This window comes from Ascaphus truei, chromosome 3 (assembly GCF_040206685.1).
Source record: "Ascaphus truei isolate aAscTru1 chromosome 3, aAscTru1.hap1, whole genome shotgun sequence".
In the NCBI taxonomy this organism is placed as follows: Eukaryota; Metazoa; Chordata; class Amphibia; order Anura; family Ascaphidae; genus Ascaphus; species Ascaphus truei.
This window is the reverse complement of record NC_134485.1, coordinates 141,623,120-141,647,834: the sequence shown is the minus strand read 5'-3', so window position 1 is coordinate 141,647,834 and position 24,715 is coordinate 141,623,120. Positions and strand designations below refer to the sequence as shown.

Sequence of the window (24,715 nt, the reverse complement as noted above, 5' to 3'; positions counted from 1 at the left end):
ACCTTTAAGTTGTACCTGTTTTGTACTAGTGCCTCATGACCTATATTGTTGAACTTTGCATTATCGTCAAGTCCATTTCCAATCACTGGGAAATATTTCGGCACAAACAAAAGCTAGTTTAATATTTAACAGACATTGATCACTGGAAGATAAATTGATATTTACATGCCATTCTATTTCATGACTTTCCAGATATGACAGCAGGAGAATGTGAATAATGGTTTGAACTTTATATTTGTAGTCGTATCTCTCTGGTGTGTGTCTCTTGCTGTTTACTTTATGATAACTGTTCCATCTGGTTGTGATAGGAATGGTAATTTGTGAGGAAATGAGGCACACCCTACACATTGGTTACATCTTTAGGGCCTCGGTTTCCAGAATGCGGAAACACAGCCTGTGAGAGTCAGAATAAATAGACTTGTAGATACCCTAGTTGCTATTAATTTTTTTTCTTCGCTGTCGTCATTCAGTCTTGGATATTTTCATCTTTGGGCTGTTTATAGGACCCATTCCCACATGCGTAACCATTTTACAATGCATGATTTAACAACACTTCATATTGTTGGTTGCTAAATAATCTTCTACAGACTCCTCCAGCAGTGAGGAATTACAGAGATGTGATTAAACCATGTTTGGATCCACTAATCTGGTAGTAAGTGCACCGGATAATAACAGCTTTAAGATTGTATAATAAGTCGCATGGCCTAGAGAAGTGGTTTTGTGAGTTAGGACACTAACTCTGAAAATGACATCACTGACTTCAACGCAGGGGGAGCTTCTGCTCCAAACCAAAAATTGATAATATGGGGGTAGACAACACTCAAGGTTGTGCTTATACTCCCAAAAATACAATAAAATAATAAAAAAGAAATCAGATCAAAGAATTTTTTTTATTGCCTCTCAAGAATAAATTACAGATATAGAAGTAGAAAAATAACGAATTATTCTATAAATCCAATTTTTTGAAAGTACTAGATCAGATTGAACAAAGAAAACTGTCAAAGCAGATATTTCTTTCTGTGTGTTACATTGTATCTTGTAAATAAACACATGTGACATTTTTGGCAGGTGCCAAATGGCATGGGTAAAGATACTGTATTCAGTGTGCCATCTGCCGTATAATTACAAAGGATTCAGTGCATGCGCGTGCAGAGGAAAAGATGATACCCAACCCTGTCTTTATTATTGATCTGCAACCCCGTGTTTTAAAAGAAATACCACACCCTGCCTTTATTATTGATCTTTGGTATATTTTGAATATCAAAAGGTGTTTTTTTTTTTTATAACTGTGTGCTGCTAATTGACTGTCACGGGAACTTGTGAGAGGCCTATATTATACACCAAAAATACCTGGGTTGAACTGAACACGACTGAGATATAAATAAGTATAGTTTATTCCTTGAAAAAGTGAACACACATGATATACAAATAACAGACAAAATATAGACACTTACTTAAAGGTTTGGACAAGAAAGCCATCAGGATACAGGATGGGCCATTTCTTCCATAATTCAGGTTCAGATGTAGACATCACGAAAAGCACAAAAGACAATAGCCATAGGCTGAGCCTTGTTTATATACTATTATTTCTCATTGAACACCACCTAAACCCAGCCCCTCTCATAAATCAGTGGTGAGGTTGACGGTCTTCCCCAGAGTAAAACTCCTCCCACCCAAGGACGTTTAAAAACTGCTTTTCCTATCTAAATAACTTCATCACTTCAGTTCAGTAGTACTTACTGACACGCGAGACATATTAATACATTCTGGCACGCATGATGCTCCCAATAAGACTAAATATAACCGTGTAATACTAAAATTAAGAGAGATATTAATATCTGTAAACGGTGAGCTACTCTGACAACACTATGATTCCATGCTTGTTAGCCTGCACAGTAAACCCCCCCCCCCCCATTTACACCTTATTTTACTGCAGCCTTTCCCAACACTGACTGTACTTAACTGCCCTCTCACCTCACTCAACCCTCTGCAAACCCTAAATAGGCCCTAGCATTGCAATGCAACAAAACATTTTGACAAGGAAAAGGCACACCCTTGCTGTTTAGTCTGCACACACTTCATGCAACATTACCTACCTCTGGGATAATGAACCTGGTATATACTTCAACTTTGTTCTTTCTCGTGGCCTCATGGAAATGTTACTCTCTCTATCCACTACAAACTCCTCCCTCCTGGCCCACACCCAACATAACAATACTCCCTGGATTACTCAAAAGCCTTGCACTATCTACTGAATGTTGGTGGAGAACTCTGAAAACCAGCACACCAACCACTGCTCACTCTAATGGCAAACATCACAAATTTACAACTTGCAAACAACTACTCAAATTTCCACTCATACTATTACTCTCTTTAGCAGGTGACATTGTACTTAACCCAGGCCCTCCCTTTTCAACTCTGTCACCTACCCCTGAGAATAACCCCTTCAAATTTCAAAAAGGTCTATCTGTCGCCCATATAAATATCTGGAGCCTGCTGCCCAAACTGGATGAACTATGGGCATGGTGCCTTATGCATAAACCCAAAGTCATCGTTCTCACAGAAACATGGCTAACCCCAAAACTCTCAATGCAAATATTGCCATTCAGGGATACTCAATTTCTAGGAGAGACAGGTCAAAGAGAGGAGGAGGGGTGTTATTTTATATTGCAGACACCTTACAATTTACACTTTTAAATTGCTCCCCCAAGCCCACCCTCTTTTGAAATCCTAGTTCGCAGAATCTGCCTCCGCTTTTGTAACCCCATCTTGGTTGCTGGCATCCACCGCCCCTCTACAGTCCCTGATTAATATCACCCACTTTCTTGGCTCCATTTAATCTCTGAATGAAACGAGTGAGCTGCTTGTTCTTGGGGATTTCAACTTCAATAGGCTCGACCCTAAAAACCACTAAATCCAGATACAATTCAAGTCACTTAACCATACACAACTCATTTCCCAACCCACGTGGAGAAATCTGAAATCTCACAACCATTCCTTGCAAGACTGGATTCTCTCCTCAAATCCCAGCAGAATCCAATCCTCTGGCATCCTTCGTGACATTTTCAGTGACCATGCAATAGTGTACTGTGTAAGGAAAATGTAACCACCCCAATCAAGCCCGAAAGTTCTCCTCACTAGAACGTTTAGAAACTTTAACCCACAACAGTTTCTGGCTGACCTTACCAACTGTCCTTGGCACAGAATCGATTTAATTCCCGACCCTGATTCTGAGCTCGACTATTTCAAATCCGAGTTCTTAAAACTCTGTGATACCCATGCACAGAATAAGAGTACGGGGGCCCACCTTCCGTGAGTTACAACTGACATAGCACACTACCATTTCAGGGATACTGAAATATACATTTACTGTGATATACATTTTCTCTCCATCCTCACTGCCCACCTCAAAACGGACTGCCTTTGGGAGTGCAGAGAGACTTCTCTGATCAGCCCCTGCATCGCGGGGTCACGAACTGCAGACCTCACATCCGGAATACACTAACCTTGTGGAGGACTTCCGGGTCACACTGTGGTGAGCTTTTTCCTGTATCCCCTGCTGGATGTCGGTTCGGAAGAGCTGAGAAAACACAGACAGAGAGAGGGTGCGCCATCCAAGGCACATCGTGGGCGGTTGGCGAATGAGTATACTCATTATATATTTTATTTATCCTTTGTTTGTGAGTTTGCATTTGTTGGTTTTATTCATTTTTATTAAATTGTATTTTTTTCATGCTGCACTAGGATCGGGCGCTTTCTTTTCTTGTTGTTCATATATATATATATATATATATATATATATATATATATATATATATATATATATATATATATATATATACGGCTCGGCACCCCACCTTAGCAAACTTGACACCCTCTACAATTCAACATGCCATTTTGTTCTCCAATGGAACTACAACACACATCACTGCGAAATGCTCAAAGAACTAGATTGGTCATCACTTGAGTACAGGCGCAAAGTTCATCTTTCCTGTCTTGCCTTCAAATACTTTCTGGGCAAGCTACCCATCTACCTGGGCAAGCTACCCATCTACCTGAACAAGCTCCTCACCCCTACCACATGCAGCACTTATCTGAGATCTGACTCCAAAAGACTGTTCAGCAAAGTATCCCGCTCCTCCTTCTCTTACCGTGCACCCCAAAACTGGAACTATCTACCGGAGACTCTCGCAGCCTCCACCAGTCTAAATTTTTTCAAAACTAAAGCGGTCTCACATTTTAATCTGATCTGTAACTGTTACATACGCCTATTATATATATATTATCTCTAATGGTGCATGCTATGTCTTGTATATAATGTATACCCTGTTCACTTATGTAACTGTATTTGTAACCATGTATTATTTGTCATCTTAACTCGATGCCCAGGACATACTTGAAAATGAGAGCTAACTCTCAATGTATTACTTCCTGGTAAAACATTTTATAAATAAATAAATGTAGTATTGGCATCTTTAACTGACAATTAACAGTTACAGACCAGATTAAAGAGGGAATTGGCTGATGTCTTGAAATAACTTATACTGGAGTTGGCTTTGAGAATCTCTGGTAGATTGTTTCAGCGGTGTTTTGCACGGTAACAGAAGGATGAGCGACCGGATTCTTTGTTGAACCTTGGGACCGTGTTCAGTCTTTTGGAGTTGAATTAAAGTATTTGAAGGCAAGACAGGAAAAATATACTTTACCCCTTGATTCAAGAGAGCCAATCTACATATTGAAGCATTTCGTAGTGGTGTAATTACATTCTACAGTAGGACAAAGCAGCATATTGAGTTGTAGAGGGTGTCTTGTTGGCTAAGGTGATCTTGGGGTGCTGTAATATATTATAGTCTATAATTGGCATTGGCATCTGCTGTGCAATGCACTTTCTGACCAGTAGACTTAGGAAGGATTTGTTCTTATAAAGTACACCCAGTTTGGCATAGGTTTTGAATGTCGGGGTTTCAATATGCAGCCAAAATGTTAAATGGGAGTCAAACCATATGCCCAGATATTTAAAACTAGTGACGGTGCAAAAATGGTGTTAGAGTTAGTTCTGATCTGAAGCTTTGTCATTGGTAGCTTTAGAAATGTAGCCTTTGTCCCAAATCCAATAGTTACAGTTTTGCCAGTGTTTAAAAAGAGTTTGTTTTGGGAAATCTAGTGTTCAAGTCTTGAAAAATCAGATTGAAGTACATGTTCAAGGTCATAGACTCTAGGGCATTTTGCATATAAGATTGTCACATCTGCATACTTATGCATTGAAAGGACCTTACAAGCTGTAGATAGATCATTAATGAAGACTTTAAAAAGTTGAGGCCCAAGAACAGGGCCTTTCTGGGGACCCCACAGGTGATATTCATGGGGTTAATGTTAGAGGCTGAGATAAACACAAATTGGGATCTACTTGACAGGTGTGAAATCAGTTTAAAGTGTGTTCCCCTATTCCAGAGCACTGAAGCTTGTTTAGCAAGATAACATGGTCAACAGTGTCAAAAGCCTTTGCAAAATCTAGGAATATTACAACAGTAAATTGTCTTGGTTTCATTCCACACTGTGTCTCATTGCAAAGTTTTAAGAGGGTACTTACCACGGAATGGTTTGGGCGAAAGCCGGATTGGATTTGGCAGAGGAAATTTGTCTTGTTACAATAATCGCTTAATTCGGAATGTACACCTTTTGCCATGATTTAGATACTATTGGGAGAAGAGAGATTGTCTGTAGTCGGACACAATGTTTTTATCCCCATTTTTATAGACTGCGACAACTTTTAGCAGTTTTCCAGGTCTGTGGGATATGGCTTAAAGACCAAATAGAGTTGATTAGGGAGGCAAGTGGCTTGTCAATGGCTGGGGCACTGAGTCATAAGAATCTTGATTGCAGTAGGTCAGGCCCACATTAGCTGCTTAATTTTAATGTTAGAAGTGTTTGTTTAAAGCTGCAGTTCAAGCTGGCATTTAAAAAAAAAATATTTTTTTTTTCCCATTCAATATGTGCATCAATACAATCTGCACACTGACAAGTGATTAGCTGAGCTGCAGATCGATCCGTTCTCCTGTAATCGACTGTAATAGAGTGCTTGCTCAGGGTTATTTAATTCAGTTCTTGCACAGCATTCTGGGCAATGTAGTCCTAGAATATGATTAACTGGGCAGTTACTAAATACAATTGGTGCACTGCTAGAGAGAGCTCGGGGCTCAAGAGCCAGAGCCTATCCAAAGGGGAAGGGGGCTGTCACTTTGGAAATGTTTCCTACATTAGAAACATTAAAAATGTCTTTAAAACATTTTTTTTTAATGCTACAAGTATTTTCTCATAGTACAAAACTGATTTATTAAAAAAAAAAAACACATGTAGGATATTGCTTGAACTGCTGCTTTAATCTCCAGATACTGGGACTAATTGAAAATTGTAAGCACTGTTGGGAGGGGGTGGAGGTATAGGGGTTCTCACAGGTTGGGCTTCATGAATGTAGTTAGTGTTGTGCTTTGATAGTAGGGAAGTAGCACACCCCACAAAATATTAACTGAATGTGTTTGCTCTGGCAGTATGATTTGTCAGAATAGTACTGTATCATCCTTTTTGATATTAGATGGCTGGAATATATTATTGATGACCATTCAGAAGTTTGCTGGATTTGATGTATTTTGATAAAGATTGTCTGTGTAATATTGGGCTTTTGCTAGTCTTGTTTCCCTTGTGAATGTACTGTATTCCACAGGCATCTTTAGTCAAATTGGTAGACAAAGCAATATCCTACATGTTTTTTTTTTTTTTTTTTTAATGAAGCAGTTCTGTACTATGAGAAAATACTTGTAGTATTTTTTTTAAATCAACTCTAAATGACACTGTTAATGTATTATAATGTAACACACATGTTTTGTTTCTATAGCAACCATTTATAAAGTCACATCCCCTTCCTCTTCTGAAACAGGCTCTGGCACACCCCCTTTTCAGCCCTGCCCTCTCTCTAGCAGTGCACCAATTGTATCCAGTTACTGCCTGGTCACATGATCTATCCCACAGAACTTTGCATCTTTTGTCCTCTTCTGAAGCACTGACAGACATTTAGGAACCCCGAGCCAAATCTTCACCAATCGATTAGCAACTTAGCCAATTACATATCATTGTTTGGATTGTATTTATGCACATATTAAAGGGGGGGGGGGGGGAGATCCTTGGTAGTGCCAGTTACTTTGTATCTTTTCCAAAAGGCATCTCTAAGAATGTAATAATAAGGTCAGTTGCAACCCACGGAAAATGGGCCCCCGTACTGCATAGTGGAGCAGAGCATGGGTAGCACTGTGTTTGGAAATAATCAAGTGCAGAATCATGGTGTGTGTTTGTGTTTAAAAGGACTTGCGAGTAATTGAACTGGCCTGGAATGTATTATAACGGAGACATAACTGTACCACAAGACAAAAAAAAAGACATGCTGCTTCAGCCTCTTTTTTTTAAAATTTTATTATTATATCATTGCATTGCAAGTCCCTGTCTAATATTTCTGGTAGGCTAAGCAAAAATGAACGTGTGGTTTTTATGAGATGACTGCTATTTGAAAACTGAGTAAAGTAGATGCGAGAAAGGGAAAAAAATATCTTAGGTATGTTTTGGAATAGTGGTTTGAGGCAAGTTCACGCATTTTTATAGCACTACTCTACTATGTTGGAAGCTCTTTAGATGGAGGACAATATTAGAAGCCAAGATAGATAACCTATTGTGTTTGCAGCCTGTGTTGTAATTTTCAGCTAACCGGGCTCCTCTACAAGGGCATTGTCTTCAATAACTGGAATATTTGCAACAGAATAGGCTTAGTCTTTGTGGAAGCGATAAATGAACAGTAATATGGTTCTAGTAATAATAAAACCTTTTTTTTAGCGCATTTCTCCCAATGGGACTTAAAGTGCTTGACCATTACAACATAGTGCACGGTAAGCAGCACACAGGAATTTATAGAGACAGTTCCTGCCCAGGTGAGCTTACAATCTATGTATTTGGTGCCTGAGATGCAGGGAGATAGTGACTTGCCCAAGGTCACAAAAAGCTTGATTCAAACTGTCATTGTTTACAGAGTCCATGCCTTTTCTCACTGAGCCACTCCTTCTCCCAATTATTATAAGAGGGATTTTTATTGTAATGAGCAAACCTGATCTGACGACCTGATCTGATACTTTTTCTTAAGTTCAGGAATGGTGTCTGAAGTCAGAGGCCCCTACTTCTAACCTTTGCTAAGTTTTATCTTCCATGTCTTGGGCACTAAAACCTAATATATTTATTGTGCCTTCAGTGTTCTTGACCGATAAGTCAATGACTTTGGGAAACTACCAGAGGACCAAGCCATCTTGTCAGAGGGTGACTGCTTTGTCACAGTGTGTCCCATGATGTCAGGGTTTGGCTGCCATGATGTGTTTTTTTTGTGTGTTTGTTTTGTTTTGTATCTCCAGCACCTTCTTGTTTTTGTCCAAATGTGGTTGGTCAGTGAAATTTGAAAGTTAGACATAACAGTTGAACTGAATAATATGATTCCATCGAGCCCACCTTTATTGATGTGTACCTGTCTGTTGAGACTGAGGATTGTCAGACATCTTTCCAATGAGCAAGAACAGCTCCAAATAGAATGAGACTTGACAGGCTTGTTCTAACTATCCAAAAAACTTGCATTCCTTATTCATGGAACAAATGAACTCAGGGGATGGATGACAACTAGGTTTGGAGGAATGGAAACACAGTTAATGGTACTTGCTTAGTGTCAGACATCAAAGAAGAGCAGGATAGTGTCTCATCTGATATTGGCGTGAGAGATTAGCCTTTTGAAGAATGCTGACTGCTCTTTATCACTGCACACCACCATATTATTTCTTATTCCTAGAATAATTTCTCGAACTGAATGGAGAGTTTAAACAGTTTCCAGAATTCAAGGAAAAAGATGTATTGTAAAGATATAAACAGGTTCCTTACTCCTTATATGGGACCTATGCATCTGGCTAAAAAAAAATAATGTAATTAATTATATAGAGATCCCTATTCGATATGCTGTAATGCTATCATCCTATTGCTCAGCAAGATTTCAGCTCCATTCATTTAAATATAGTGGAAATATTGTTAAGCAACAGATCTTAACTTCACAGAATATTCATTATTATTATTAAATACATTTAGCATTGGTCTATTTTTATCAGTCGCTGAGTTAGGAAGTGACTATATAGCCACACATAGATACCATGGGAAAAGTATGGGAGGGGTGGGAAAGGAAAGTAAACCTCTGCTCAGCTAACAGGTAAGTTTTTAATGGTGTAGATAAGGTGCTTGTCTGAGAATTGTATTTGCAATAAACCGAAAGAGAAAGAACTCAGTTGAAGTAGCACTCAATTATCAATGATGATTAGTGTATTGATTAAAAATAATCTTTATTATTCAATTTAAATGTTAAAATAAATGGTGTACAAAGAAAAAAGAAAAAACAATAATCTTGACATGAATATGTCAGATATCTGGGACTGTGCCAGTAGTAGTGGATCGCTACATAAGGATAGACCCCTATTGTTGGTCTAAGAGTAGCAGTGTCTAGTTGCTTAAGTTGGTAAAAGTAAGTAATTACACTCCCCCTTGGCTAAGGTGAGGAGTATAGTGATGTGGAACTACAGATGATAAATCTCGTCAGCTGCTTGTGTGATATAGTTTAACACAGCAATTTGTGCTGTAGTGATATGGTATGTTGTAGTTTATCGCCACGTTGCTATGCAGATGGAGGAGCAATAGAGTGCAGCCTTGCTGCTTGTCCTCAGTATATAGATGTATATCTAAAGTTTAGCCATATATACAGCCCCTTGCTCTGAGCCCACATTGCTATACAGATGGAGGAGCAATAGAGTGCAGCCTTGCTGCTTGTTAATATAAGTTAATTATATTATATTAAGTTAAGTTAATATAATTTACTAGGTCTTGGCACATTGACTTTACTTTTTTTCTTCTTGATCACTTCATTTTTATATAATCATTGAAAAATACTCTACTTTTCTCTTTACTGTCTTGTTTGCCATAAACGTTAAATAAAAAGAAATTAGCCAAACTAAATAAAAAACTTAAGGCACTTAATATGTAGGCCTACACTTTTTTACATTTTAAGCGTTACGTTTCTACAAGTTTCATAAAAAGCCATCTCATTGGTTATACTACTGTATGAGCCATGACAGTGGTAGCTTAGTGATATAAACACTGTCTTTAAAAGTGTAACGGAACATTTGGTTGCGGCCGTCTCGGGACCCTCTTTCGCAGCCGGTCCACCTGTGGACACTTAGCTGCCGGCAGCTTCACCATGGTAAGTTAATTTAAGGGTTAATTTAGCAGTATTCTCTCGCTTGCTCCATTCTTGCCTAGATCCTTTACAATCTTGCATCCACACTGCTCACTGCACTGAAACAGTTCTCACTAAAACAACTAATGACCTTCATGCTGCCAAAGACAAAGGTTGCTACACTCTGCGTATATTACTCGACCTCTCTGCAGCATTTGATACTGTGGACCACCCTCTTCTCCTTCACATTCTCCATACTCTTGGTATCCGTAACAAAGCTCCATTCTGGATGTCCTCTTAACTCTCCCATCGTACTTTCAATGTCTCAATTGCTAACACCTCCTCCTCTATCGATCTCTCTGTGGGGGTAACACAGGGCTCTGTCCTGGGACCTCTTCTCTTTTCTCTTTACACACTCTCGGTGACCTTATCACATCTCTTGGGTTCAAATATCACCTCTATGCATGTTGCACACAAATTTACTTTTGCACCCCTGACCTTACACCTGCTGTACAGACCAAAGTTTCTTAATGTCTCTCCGCTATATCATCCTTGATGGCCTTTCACCGACCTAAATTTAACATGTCAAAAACGGAGCTCCTCATATTTCCTCTCAAACCTGGCTACTACCTACAGTACCCTACTACCACCGTCTACATTACTGTTGGAAGCACTATCATACACCCAGTATCACAAACATGCTTTCAAGGGGTCACACTAGACTCCTCTCTCACATTCTCCTCTCACATTCACCATGAAGCTAAAACCTCATTTTTTTCACCGCAATATTACATAGATTCGCCCTTTCCTCCGTTGCTCTAATGCTAAAACTCTGACACAGGCTCTCATTCTCTCCCGCCTCGACTACTATAACCTTCTGCTGTCCGGCCTTCCTGCCTCTCACCTGTCTTCCCTACAATCTATCCTAAATGCTGCTGCCAGAATCACTCTACTCTTTCCTAACTCTGTCTCAGCGTCTCCCATGCTTATACTATTCTAGCACCATGTGAGTGTATTTCGATTATTCTTTCATATATAAAAGTGCCATATCAGTCTATGCTATGTCTGGTTTCTACTTACCTTATGAAGGTTCCATCTACACATGTTCCCTGATCATCATATCCTGAAGCATTGATGAGAAAGATACCTTTACGTACATTGTAAGACATTGAAATTTGTGAGTAAAATTCCTAGTGGGATTGGGAAGCTTTAACCCTTTAAAGATCAAAACATATTGCACTATTGGATATATGTTTTTTGTTTTATTTATGCGCTCCCCATCAACTTGAAGAGCAAAGGGACTTACCCTGGCGGCGAATTGGTCAGAGGAGAGAAGTCCCAGTGACGAAGTGAGTAGCTAAATACCGGCGGAGATTTGGTTGCAACAAACAGGCTGCGAACACATGTCCTAGACCACTTTTATAGCAAGTAGACCCAGTTCAAGTGTGTGTGTGTGTGTGTGTGTGTGTGTGTGTGTGTGTGTGTTTGTGTGTTTGTGTGTACCTATATTCACAGTATAGTTATATGCATATTTGCAGCCCCACTCCAGGCTGTTACTTAGCCTCACACATGCATTAATAGTTATTTTCCTGTAAAATTAGATGGCTACATATATATAATTACATTAATTATATATAGTTACACGTAATAATTATGTAGTGGGTTGTATGAGACACAATTGGCGTTATTAATTAGTGGCACTGCCACACGCAAACAACCATTTAAATCTGTTGCCATTTTAGAAAGTTAAAAAGGTAGTTTTATACTTAATTGTATACATAGTTAAATAAGTTTGTGAAGTAGAGAGAGCGCAAATGCATAGGACACCCATTAAAAATAAAATAGTTGCAATATCAAGTAGTGAAAAAATATATTAAATGAAGCACTATATTCTAGTGTGTGTTAGAGCTTATCTGAGTAGTGTCCCGATCTGTCTGTCCTCCACTGGCTCTGAATAACGTCCTTATGCAGCAACTGGAAGACTCCTACTCTCTCAGATGTCGGCGTCCTCCTATACTGCTGGTCATTGATGGTTAAGGAGCTCGATATTAGCTATGTGATTTTTGGCTGCGTAGTGGGTGTCTTCTACCCTTCAGTGTTGGCGTTCCTCTGCGCTTGCTGTAGCCTGGTGACGTCACTACAGGTGCTGACAAAGCGGAAAATGTCTGCGAAATGTGTAGAAGTAATCTGTGCTGAGGATTTGAAGTAACCTTGAGACGCTGATGCACATGCTGCACTTTAGGACTACCAATTAGTGTTCATGGGAAACTGATTTTCGCAACCCAGGCACCCGTATTGATGTCACCAGCTACAGCAAGTGCATTACACCGCTAATATCGAGCTCCTTAACCATCAGCGACCAGCAATACAGGACGATGCCGACACTTGATAGTGGAGAAATCACCCAGTTACTGCATAAGGACATTTTCCAGAGCCAGCGGAGGACAGCCTGAGTCCTGGACATTACTCTGATAAGCTCTAACTCACACACTTGCATATAGTGTTTCATTTGAGGTGACAGAGGTTCCCTATACTAAGAAGCTACAGCTAGTCACCAGGAGGCCTATACTACTCCAATTCATTATTTTCCTACCCCGCTCAAGCACAATTCATATTTATCATGTCATAGTTACATAAGTACACACATAATTACAGAATGGCCTTGTGACGGTGAGGGGGTAACCAGGCTCAATAATAAAGGTTAAGCCCGTTTGGTTACCTCCGATCCTTGTGTTGGGGTTCGGGAGTGTCGGTTCAGTGATTGTCTATGTATTGTAAATAATTATGCGACAATAAAGAATGTGTTTTTACCTTTCCAGGAGTGCCAGAAAGCAGAGATTGCTAGGCTATGAGTTTCAAGGGGGGTTTCACGGAGAAAGTCTTATCAGAATGTGTCTAACTAGCCGGGTTCCAGAGTTGCTGGAGACCACAAAAATGTACCCGGGAATCAGGTCGGATTCCTGGATACATTGAGACACATTGCTCTGTCAAAATCTCCCCTTGAAAATGCTTGCGTGACTCACCGCTAGGATTCCCTGCTTCAGCACAGACCAGAAAGGTAAATAGGACATAGGGATGTAAGGTATCCCTGGAACGGTAAAGTGGTCCCTAGTTTAAGACCAGTTAATGCCCAGGTCACCCAGAACCCGGTATATGGGTTCTGGGGATGCTCCAACCATACATAAGGTTGTGGGGAATTTTAAAGTCTAAGTCTAGTATAGAGTGTGGGGAATAAAACTGCAACTTCCTATTCTATTCCGCATAAGACTTAGAAAAGTATAAATGTATGATTTTATTAAACAGTGTGTTTAAAGTACATATAGGCTTGTGCATGGTATTATGAGCTGGGTCTTTTCAGATCGATGTTCTGGGTGAGTCCGTGGGCTACCAGCTTGGTGCCAGTGTGTCTACCCAGACATCGGACATGAAAGCCACACAGGATGTCAGAAGTGTGAAGAGCATTTGGCCAGGAGGTTTAAGCTTGAGCACCCACGTCCTGGGATGAATCGAAGTCCTCGGACTACCATTTGCCATTCCCAGACCGTGAGGAGCCTAAACCAGCGGGTGGCTTCTACATACCAAGTGGCTGAGGTGCCAGATTGGCGCATGCCCTTGGTAGATGCAGAAGATCCGCTTGCTCAGCTTCAGGAGACTGGCATCGCTCTGATTGGCTGGTAGGAAACTGCCCACGCTCGGATTGGCTGTAGTATTTCATGAATGAACTCTGAAATACTATAAGAAACCCTCAGCCAATCCGGAGAGCAGATTCTAAGCGCCAGAACAGAAGTGGCAAATATGAAACCACCAAAAGATGCTCTTGGAGAAATAGCAGCGAGCCGGCTTCAGAAATTTCAAGGCAGAATATTTTCTAAGTCCCACTTTTCGGAGCAAATTTCTGAGAATTTAATGTAGCGGTCGCGGCTAGGATTGCAAGCCAAAAACAGTTCCAGGACATTTGGGACTAACTCCCGATCAAGGGATTTCAGCAACTCCGGAAGAAAGAGAGCGGTGGCGTCAGGAACTTTAAGATAATTTGGGTTCCAGGACTTATCGGGCCTGGTCATCTAAAAACTTTGTTTCTTTGCCTATTTCAATCAGGAAAGGCTAGTTCTTTGCCCCAGACCCCCAGTAAGTGTGTCTTTCTCATGTATTTTGTGTCTCATAGTGTGTTTGCCTGTTTAAGTGAATAAATGACAATTTATTTCATCAACTCATTTTGCTCAGTGTTATGATCCCGGTATAAAAGGTGTAAATGCCTGGTCTCCTGTGACAGGCCTTTCTTTATAATTATCGTAATACAGAGTTCTAAATGCTGTATTAGACACTTGACTCTTTTTTTTCAAGTTTATAAACAGTTTGTAGTTTCCAAACTGTATATCAAAATATTAACAAATAATAAGTATGTGTCTGTTACGTAGCACTCCACGTCAGTGATAAACATATAAAGTGAATTAGTGCATGGAAGCAGGGTGAACCTCTATCACGCCAAGGTGAATAGAGATATATACATATGGCCCCAGCATGCAACAATAGAAGCAATGAACAGTAGTCAATTGGAATAAGTCAAAAGTGTATTTGAAAAATTATTTAAGCAGCTATACATGGAACCCAATAGAAGGATATGGAGACAACCTCTTCTGTCGAGACAACCACACCAAGGAGAAAAAGAGGGGTGGAAAACAAGGGGGGAAAAAAAACAAAAACAAAAAAACCTTGTTTTTTTATTCTTTTCCCCTTGTTTCCCCTCCCCAACCCTCTCTCTCTCCTTGGTGTGGTTGTCTCAACAGGAGAGGTTGTCTCCGTACCCTGCTATTGGGTTCCATGTATAGCTGCTTAAATAATTTTTCAAATACACTTTTGACTTATTCTAATTGACTATTATTCATTGCTTCTATTGTTGCATGCTGGGGCCATATGTATATTCTCTATTAACAAATAATGTTCAAGTATGACTGCAGATACTGGTAAGGTTAGAGACATGCTTTTGGGTTCAATTACTAAAACATTTGCTATTTGTCTACTCTAAAGTATCAAATTCTGAAGTTGGGAAAAAAAATATTTTGAATGATCCAACTGATTTCACCTTTTTTTTTTAATAACTCTACACCCTTTAGATCAATGTAATCTGACCTCAACCTTGTATCATTTCTTTCTAGCTGGTGATATGAAGAAAGCTATGTTAGCATGGGAGAAAGAATTGTGTAGTGAGCTTGACTGGAAGGATTGGCAGGAGCTTTGGAAAACAGCTGCCAAAAACTCCATGTGCACATCAACACATGAACATTCTTATAGACTCCTTTTCTCTTGGTACAGAACCCCATTACATTTTAGATCATGACATTGAGGCTTTCTTTGCTATTTTGGCAGCATTTTTATGGTTGGATACGTTTCCCCAAGATCCAAGTTTTATTGGAAAACGTCTTTTGCTATGTACATTACCTTATTGGGGTTTCTCTAGAGAATGACCCCAGGTTTTTCATTTCAGTAAAGGTCATTTGTGATCTTACAGCACTCTGTTTCGTAGTGACTATGTTATGTATTTTTCTGTGGGTGCTGACTTTGGAGAGTGGCTGGGATCTCACTTCTGCCATAAATGGAAGTTCTGAGAGGGTGTTCTTCTAATTGCCTCACGGTTCACACCTAACGGAAGAGATGTAAAAATTGCACCTGAAGACGGGAGTTCCCCGAAACGTAGTGCGTGATAAACTCTGCAAATAAATAGTTATTCACCTGAAATGGCTTCTTAAGTTACTCTTTGTGAACAATGCGGCAATTAGAAGAACACTATCTTTCAGAAGGTCCCTGATTATAGGCAAACTCTTTACAGGCATTAACAAAAATACAGCTACAGATATAGCAAGACTTACTTTTCTTCAGTGCTGCTACGCGCAATCATGGCATCGAAGGATTAATGCCTGTGGGGGGTCCTATTCAGAAGCATAGACACCTTGCAACTCCATCGCAGCAGACACTCTCCCCAGCCCCACAGACATTTGCTTGTTTGTCTGCGATGTAGCAAGACTTGCTGTCCTCTGCATCTGTAGGTTGATTTCTCATTTTTACAGCTTCAAGATGCGCCATTGCTAAACATTGGAGACAAATACTGTAGATCCCCCAACCTTTAGGATTATTAGAGAACACATTTATTTGATAAACTTGACCACCTACTGTATATTAATAATACTGCACTCCGTTTATAAAGAATCTTTGGTCCTTTATTATCATGTAAAGTTAATTATTTAAGTAATAATCCCCTCAGAACAGGGCATTACTGGCCAATAATGCCCGAGGTGAAGCCTAGTGACTTTAACCCAGCCAGGGCATTATTGGCCAGTAACGCCCTGTTCTGAGGGGATTATTACTATTTTAGGCTAAATGTAGACTTCTTTATTTTTTTTTTTTTTAATTTTTCATAAAAGATACACTTTTGTAGTCATATTGATTTTTATCAGCATGATTGTCTTCATTCTTAGGCTTTTACTGCAAGTTTATTAAAAGGAAATTGTACATTCACACAGCCCCCACTATAAACACGCGCACAAACACACACAAACACACACACTGCAGCCCCCCCCTCTATACACACAAACACACTTTGCAACCCCCCTCTATATACTGTAACACAAACAAACTTTGCAGTCAACCCTACACACTCTGCAGCCCACAAAACACCCACAAAACACACGGCAGCTCTCCTCCACCCTCTACACTCACAACACACACACAGCAGCCCCCCTCTACACCCACAAACACACACTGCAGCCCCCTGTAAACACACAAAACTGCAGACACACACCAAAACACACTCTGCAGCCCTCCTCCACCCTCTATACCCCCCCCCCCCCCCACACACACACACACACACACACACACACACACACACACACTGCAGCCCCCTCTTCACCCACAAAACCCACTGCAGATACCCAAACACACCAACAAAACAGACTGCTGCCCCCTCTACATCCAAAAAACACACACCAGCAGCCCCCCTGTAAACCCATATACACAAAACACTCCACCCCTCCACCCACAAAACACACACTGCAGAGATACACACAAACCAACAAAACAGGCTCTTCCACCTCTACAGCCACCAAAACACACCAGCAGCCTCCTCCCTACACCCACTGCAGCTCTCCTGTAAACCCACACACTGCAGAGACACACCAACAAAACACTCCCCTCCTCCACCCACAAAACACACACAGCAGACACACACCAACAAAACAAACTCTGCTGCCCCCTCTACAACCACAAAACACACACCAACAGAAGACACCAACCAATAAAACACTCTGCTGGCCGCCTTTACACCCACAAAATACACACAACAGACACACAAACCTTTCCCCTCACTCTCCTGTGCAGAGCTATCTTCAGGCAGGGTGGGGGAGGAGTCAGTGCCTTGCTGCTGCCTCCTGTCCAATCACCTCCCCTGTCTGAGTGCTGATCTCACTCTTTGTGAATGAGAACTGAAACCCGATTGGCTGAAAAACTTGGCTGGGTGCCAAAAATTCCGGGCCATTACTGATTGGTTAACATTCCGAGCATTATCCAATCAGAGAGCAGGGATTTCAATGTGAAAAGCGTGAATAAATAAGAGTCGTCTGAGGATTATTTTGCAGAATAACAAATAAGTTTATTGCAGTGTACGGTGCACACGCAGAAGGCAGTTTCAAAATAAAACTCCCCCAACGACATGGTGGAATACAGGCCTTATTTATACACAAAATACTAAGCTCACGCCCCCTATACGAGGCTGCGTGTGCGTCACTACGTAAGCATATAAGATAAGCAAAATATGAACATGAACACATTGAGTTCATTGTATTATTATGGGATTCATATTAGAAATGAAATGACTCAGCAATAACACCTTATACAAGCCGTTGACTTTTCCTCTACATACGGACTTCATGGGCACCTCCCTCGGAATGCGAGACGTTCTGGTTATCTATATTTTATTTTCATAACATTCGCGCTTTTCTCCCCTCTTCAAGGTCTTGTGGCTTAGCTCAACAGCTTATTATCACTTAAAAATTGGAAGCAAAACAAAGTCTCTTTCAAACTTCCATTTCATACCCCGTTCATTCAGACAAACCCAAAATGGTGACTATATGAAGCACCTAAGATGGATGCTGACTTAAAATGTCTGCTTAGATCCCAGTGCTGTTTACGTCAGACCCCCCCCCCCTCCTTGCATCATATTCTCAGTCATCAATAATGCCCGGAATTTACCAGCTTTAGCCTATAATGTATGTTAATACCTGGTTTGGTATTCAATTGACACCTGTATTGATAACATGTACTCCATTTCACATTTTAGCCATTTTTTCATATTGGTCATTGTCATCTAAGGGAAGGGTACTATTAGGCGCTAATCTTCCCCAGCATATGATATCTAGACTTTATGTGGATTACTCAAGGCATTCTAGACATAAATTGACTCATTACTTGGAAAAACTCCTTAGAGTGCATACAGGGACTGAGCACCATTTCACTCTGGATAGGAGAGTAGGTATGGGCCTGGGGAGGGGTGGGTGTAGAGTAGGTATGGGCATGTTGGGGTGGAGCTCTGAGGACCACATGGGCCTATAGTATCTGCTGCTGCTTGTGGGCCCACCCATGTTCTGGAGGGAGAAGTGGGCCTGGAAGGTAGACCCAAACTCCTGTCTAGGCCAGTTGGGCCCCACAGAGCAACTGGGCCCAGGACATTTGTCCCAACTGTCATCCCCCTGTTGGTGGATCTGGTTATAAACATTACAATCCTGATAAATAAGGAGTTCTAAAACACATCAAGTGTTCTAGTTTGGCTAATAACGTTTTCAAACTTTTAAGAAGGGGGAATATATATATATATATATATATATATATATATATATATATATATATATATATATATATATATTGCAGAATAAATGAGTTCTTCAGTATTAGGTGATACCTTTTTTATTGGACTAACAATTTGTCATAGGACAAGCTTTCGAGAGTTCTCCTCTCTTCTTCAGGTCAAGCAATACTGATATACAAAGGATCCTTTGCATATCAGTATTGCTGACCTGAAGAAGAGAGGAGAACTCTCGAAAGCTTGTCCTATGACATAAATTGTTATTCAAATAAAAAAGGTATCACCTAATACTGAAGAACTCATTTATTCTGCACTATCGCAACTGGTCTAACGGCTATTTTCTGCTATATATATATATATATATATATATATATATAGAGGAGAGAGAAGAGAGAGCGCACGCCCCATAGTGTGTAACTGTATATTTAATAAAGGAAATGGAGGGGGGAGGGGGGGGAAAGGAATCGCACTCACAAGGATAAAAAGGTTAAAAGCGTGTCGTGAATAAATCACCACCATCCGGCTCTTGCTTGTCTTTACTTGTCTTTTGATGTTGCTGTCAGGATACAAACGATCTCTGGTCATCAAGATGTTAAATCAAGCGTGGAGCAAGGGAACCGGCATTAAATGGAGTCCTCTGAAGATCTCTCAGCTGCGTGGCCTGTGACTGTTACACACACGAACCGGCCTGTTCATGCGCAACGTGATGACGCAATGTCCGTGACGCGATGCGTGATGACGCTCCCTGACGCGTTTCGTCACTCTCGGGCGACTTTATCAAAGGGTACCCTGACTACCCTTTGATAAAGTCGCCCGAGAGTGACGAAACGCGTCAGGGAGCGTCATCACGCATCGCGTCACGGACATTGCGTCATCACGTTGCGCATGAACAGGCCGGTTCGTGTGTGTAACAGTCACAGGCCACGCAGCTGAGAGATCTTCAGAGGACTCCATTTAATGCCGGTTCCCTTGCTCCACGCTTGATTTAACATCTTGATGACCAGAGATCGTTTGTATCCTGACAGCAACATCAAAAGACAAGTAAAGACAAGCAAGAGCCGGATGGTGGTGATTTATTCACGACACGCTTTTAACCTTTTTATCCTTGTGAGTGCGATTCCTTTCCCCCCCCTCCCCCCTCCATTTCCTTTATTAAATATACAGTTACACACTATGGGGCGTGCGCTCTCTCTTCTCTCTCCTCTACAGATTTCATAGGATGTGGTTCATCCTTTGAGAGCAGCCGGAGACCCCCTGTATTCAAGCCTAACATCTTTGATGGACTTCAACTTTAAAGGACTGGTTATCCACTTCTTTTTTTATATATATATATTTTCTACAATTTTCTATATATTTTATGGTTAACATTTTTTGTTAATAATATAATATATAATTTTTGTAATATTTTATATTATGTTTATTCACTTTTTGCACATTATAGAATGCGTTGTTTAAGTATTTATGAATATATGTTTACTAATCACATTACATCACTACTGACACGCAGGCACTGATACTAATTTATATTTTATTATATATATATTTTTTATTGCTATATATGCCCTTTGGGGCGCTGCTTTTTTCTGTTTGTTTGCTCATATATATATATATATATATATATATATATATATATATATATAGATATATATAAATATATATATATATATATATATATATATAAATATATATATATATATATATATATATATATATATATATATATATACAGTGTTTGACAAACCTATACATCTGCACGCCCCGGGCGAATGGATTTAACATCGTGGCGAGCTCCTATTTAGCCCAAGCAGCACACGTGTGGTACTAGGTGGCGAGTAGATTTTTTTGCGATTTGTCGAGTCACTTTTTTTACCCACCATAACCTTAATAGTCGTGGTATATATATATATATATATATATATATATATTTATATATATATATATATATATATATATATATGTATATGTATATGTGTATATATATATATGTATATGAACTGTTAACCATTGTTGATCCCATACTAACAGTCTCTCTTTGGTACTGTGCCTGGTTTTACATTTATGGTGTATGCATATAATAAATGTATTTGACATCAGCATGTATTAGGCAATTTGGGGCATGTGTTATCTATGCTTGCTGGCCGGCCTTGTAGGTTCAATGGGTTATTGTTAACCCCCTGTTCTACATATATTTTGTGCTTATAGGCTTTTTTTCCCTTGCCTTGGGTATTAGGGGTCCATCAGTATCTTCATAGGGGATTTCCCCTGTCTGATACATATTCTATCACAGGAGGATGTCACGGTTTGTTTTTAATATTTTTTGTATTTTATGTGTGATTATTTGTGCTGTTAAATAAATCATAATTTTCTTTGATATTTGTTCTGAGTATACTTGAGTGCTGAGTTGGGACTCTTTTCTTTTTCTTTTCATTGTTATATTACTTCTAGTCCCTAGCACCGTTAGTGGTTATTATTATTATTATTACTAATTTAAGTACTCATTATTTGCTTAGTCTGTTGCAGGCAGTTTGTCTTGTTGTAATATAAATATATATGTATATATATATATATATATATATATGTATATATATATATATATATATATATATATATATATATATATATATATATATATATATATATATATATGTAGAGGTATCAGTACCGTGTTAGCCGAGCTTCAATAATCAAAAAATATATAGATGATACCGTTCTGTGGCTAACGAAATGCTTTTATTTGTGCTCGCATTTCGTTAGCCACAGAACGGTATCATCTATTTATTTTTTGATTATATATATATATATATATATATATATATATATATAATATATATATATATATATATATATATATAAATATATATATATATATATATATAATATATATATATCACTTCCACTGCAGCAAAGGATTCTGGGAAATGACATGCAAATGAGCACACAGTGCCACTTTTTGCTTCAAAAACCATTTTAAACATGGTTCCCTATAGGCTTAAGCTTGCTGCATGGTCACAGCTTTAAGCAAGCTTAAGCCTATAGGGAACCATGTTTAAAATGGTTTTTGAAGCAAAAAGTGGCACTGTGTGCTCATTTGCATGTCATTTCCCAGAATCCTTTGCTGCAGTGGAAGTGCTGTGTGCTGGGTGATAATGGTGAAAGGCGGGTTTGCAGACCTGCCTAATACATGCAAATGAGCATACAGTATATTTCCATTTGCTATATGCTTTGCTGTGGTGGGTTTTTGTCACTTTTTTTACTCACCATAACTTATCTAAGTGTGTGTGTGTATATGTGTATATATATATATATATATATATATATATATATATATATATATATATATATATATATATATATTTCTGTAACAACCATATATTTTCATGTTCCCTCCAAACAGAGTTAAAGCTGCCCAGACTGAATTAGGTCAACAGATCCTAGCTGATTTTGAGGAAGCATTTCCATCGCAAGGCAGTAAGGTACGTATATGCTAAGGCAAAGCTTGTGTAACGCTTTTCTTGTCTTATGTCAACTATCACAAGCATATTTGTTGCTAGATAATAGATTACTTTTATATGAGCAAGGGAAGGTGCAGGTAATAACCAAACTCCTGCTGTATACATAAGTAGAGAGGAAGATTGTGAGGATGAAGGATCCATCTTAGGTGCTTCATATAGATTGTTGGAATCAATATTCCTTGGCTGCAACCATGAAAGCAATTACCATGTAGTTAAGTTGCATGTCTCTAATCTTTAATTTTGAATAAGTAATTATCTACTACTGTACATACTGCACACAGCTGAGTAAGAAAATTCAAAGTTCAGCCCTGGCTCCAAATACATTGTTTTGTAGCCTAGCAATTTTTGGTGCTGTAGTGCAGTTACCTTCAGAAACGTTAAAGTCCCCTCCAGTTTTGGCTCTTATAAACTTTGGGGGATGATTACACCGTTGCTCTTTAAGGGTCCTAATAGCACATTGCACAGAAGTACATTACTAGCTATTCTGCCAGGTGTTTAAAGTGCATACCTAATACAGACAATCTAATAGCACCATCTCCGATTATTATTATTTTTTGCCAGAGGACCGGTGGTCCCAGCAACGTCCTGCGTGATGCCTGCTTGGTAGCCAATGTTCTGGATGCACGGATCAAGCAGGAGATCATCAAGAAATTCATCAGACAGCATCTCTCCGAATACCTGGTTCTCTTTCAGGAAAACCAAGACGTAAGCAAGTCTCCCTTCCCTAATGGTCTTAATAGAAACTGCATTTAAATCGGTCACTGTCATTGACACACAGAGTAAGTTACTGCTCACCCCTCACAAGCAGAGTCATATTAAGGCAAGCCAAAACTACATACACACAACAACACTACTGCTCTCCTTCTTGCCCTATTACCTTACTCCAACTATCAGTAGAGAAACCCCTACTGTGATGAAGAACGCTTGTTTGTGATAGTTGGACACCGTGGGTTCATAAATACATGATCCAAAACATTGCCAGGTGTGACAGTGTTTGTGTTGCATTGTAATATTTTGGGTAAGATGGAACTTTGCACCCAAATTATGCTGTCCATATGTCACTATCTCCCAAAAGAAAAGAGACGTGAAAAGACAAATGCAGTTGTCTGGTCCACACCCTGCTCCCATTGTTATTCGCAATCCATTTATGCTGCAGGTTGCCTGGCTTGATAAAATAGACCGGCGCTACGCTTGGATAAAACGGCAGCTGGTGGATTACGAAGAGAAGTACAGTCGCATGTTTCCTGCAGATTGGTTCATGACTGAGCGCATCGCTGTTGATTTTTGCCACGTTACAAGGTAAAAGTTTCCTTATATGGCTAAAATAAGTGAACTGTGCAAAACATTCCAGTTATCAATGATATGTAGAGCAGTGGTTGCAATAAGATTGAATATGCCAGTTTGTGAGTTCATTTCCTGCCTTAAGGACAGTGGGATCCTGTGTAAGTCACTGATCTCCATTTGCTATAGCTTCCCCGTACCTGAGTTATAACTTTATTCCTTTCTCAACTTTTTTTCTCCGGATTCTGCATTTTAGACAAAAGCTGCAGAAATGTGCTGCTAGGATTTGCCCCTAGACTAGAGAATGCCATGAATACCTCTGAAATATAAGATTCTACTAAAACAGAATGACTTTGGCATCTACTGTATAGTCTTACATTTAGTTAGTTACATTTTCTTTACGTATTTCAGTGTGTGTGTGTGTGTGTGTGTGTGTGTGTGTGTGTGTGTGTGTGTGTGTGTGTGTGTGTGTGTGTGTGTGTGTGTGTGTGTGTGTGTGTGTGTGTGTATGTATGTATATATATATATATATATATATATATATATATATATATATATATATATAGTGTTCGACAAACCTATACATTTGCTCGCCCCGGGCGAGTGGATTTAACCCCCGGGCGAGTAAATATTGGCCCAAGCAGCACACGTTTGGTACTAGGTGGTGAATAGATTTTTTTGTGTGGCGAGTAGATTTTTTGGTGATTTGTCAACCACTGTTAATATATATATATATATATATATATATATATATATATATATATATATTGTAAGAGA

General features: G+C 39.5%; 1 protein-coding gene across 1 annotated transcript in view; it reads left to right on the top strand.

The window, feature by feature from the left end:
* The window catches only part of VPS53 (VPS53 subunit of GARP complex), a 236,879-nt gene that overhangs the window by 107,837 nt on the left and 104,327 nt on the right, over positions 1-24,715 (top strand). The window contains exons 8-10 of the mRNA XM_075589578.1: positions 22,540-22,618; positions 23,219-23,362; positions 23,814-23,956. Coding sequence (XP_075445693.1) covers positions 22,540-22,618; positions 23,219-23,362; positions 23,814-23,956 — 366 coding nt within the window. The remainder of the gene's footprint in view (positions 1-22,539; positions 22,619-23,218; positions 23,363-23,813; positions 23,957-24,715) is intronic.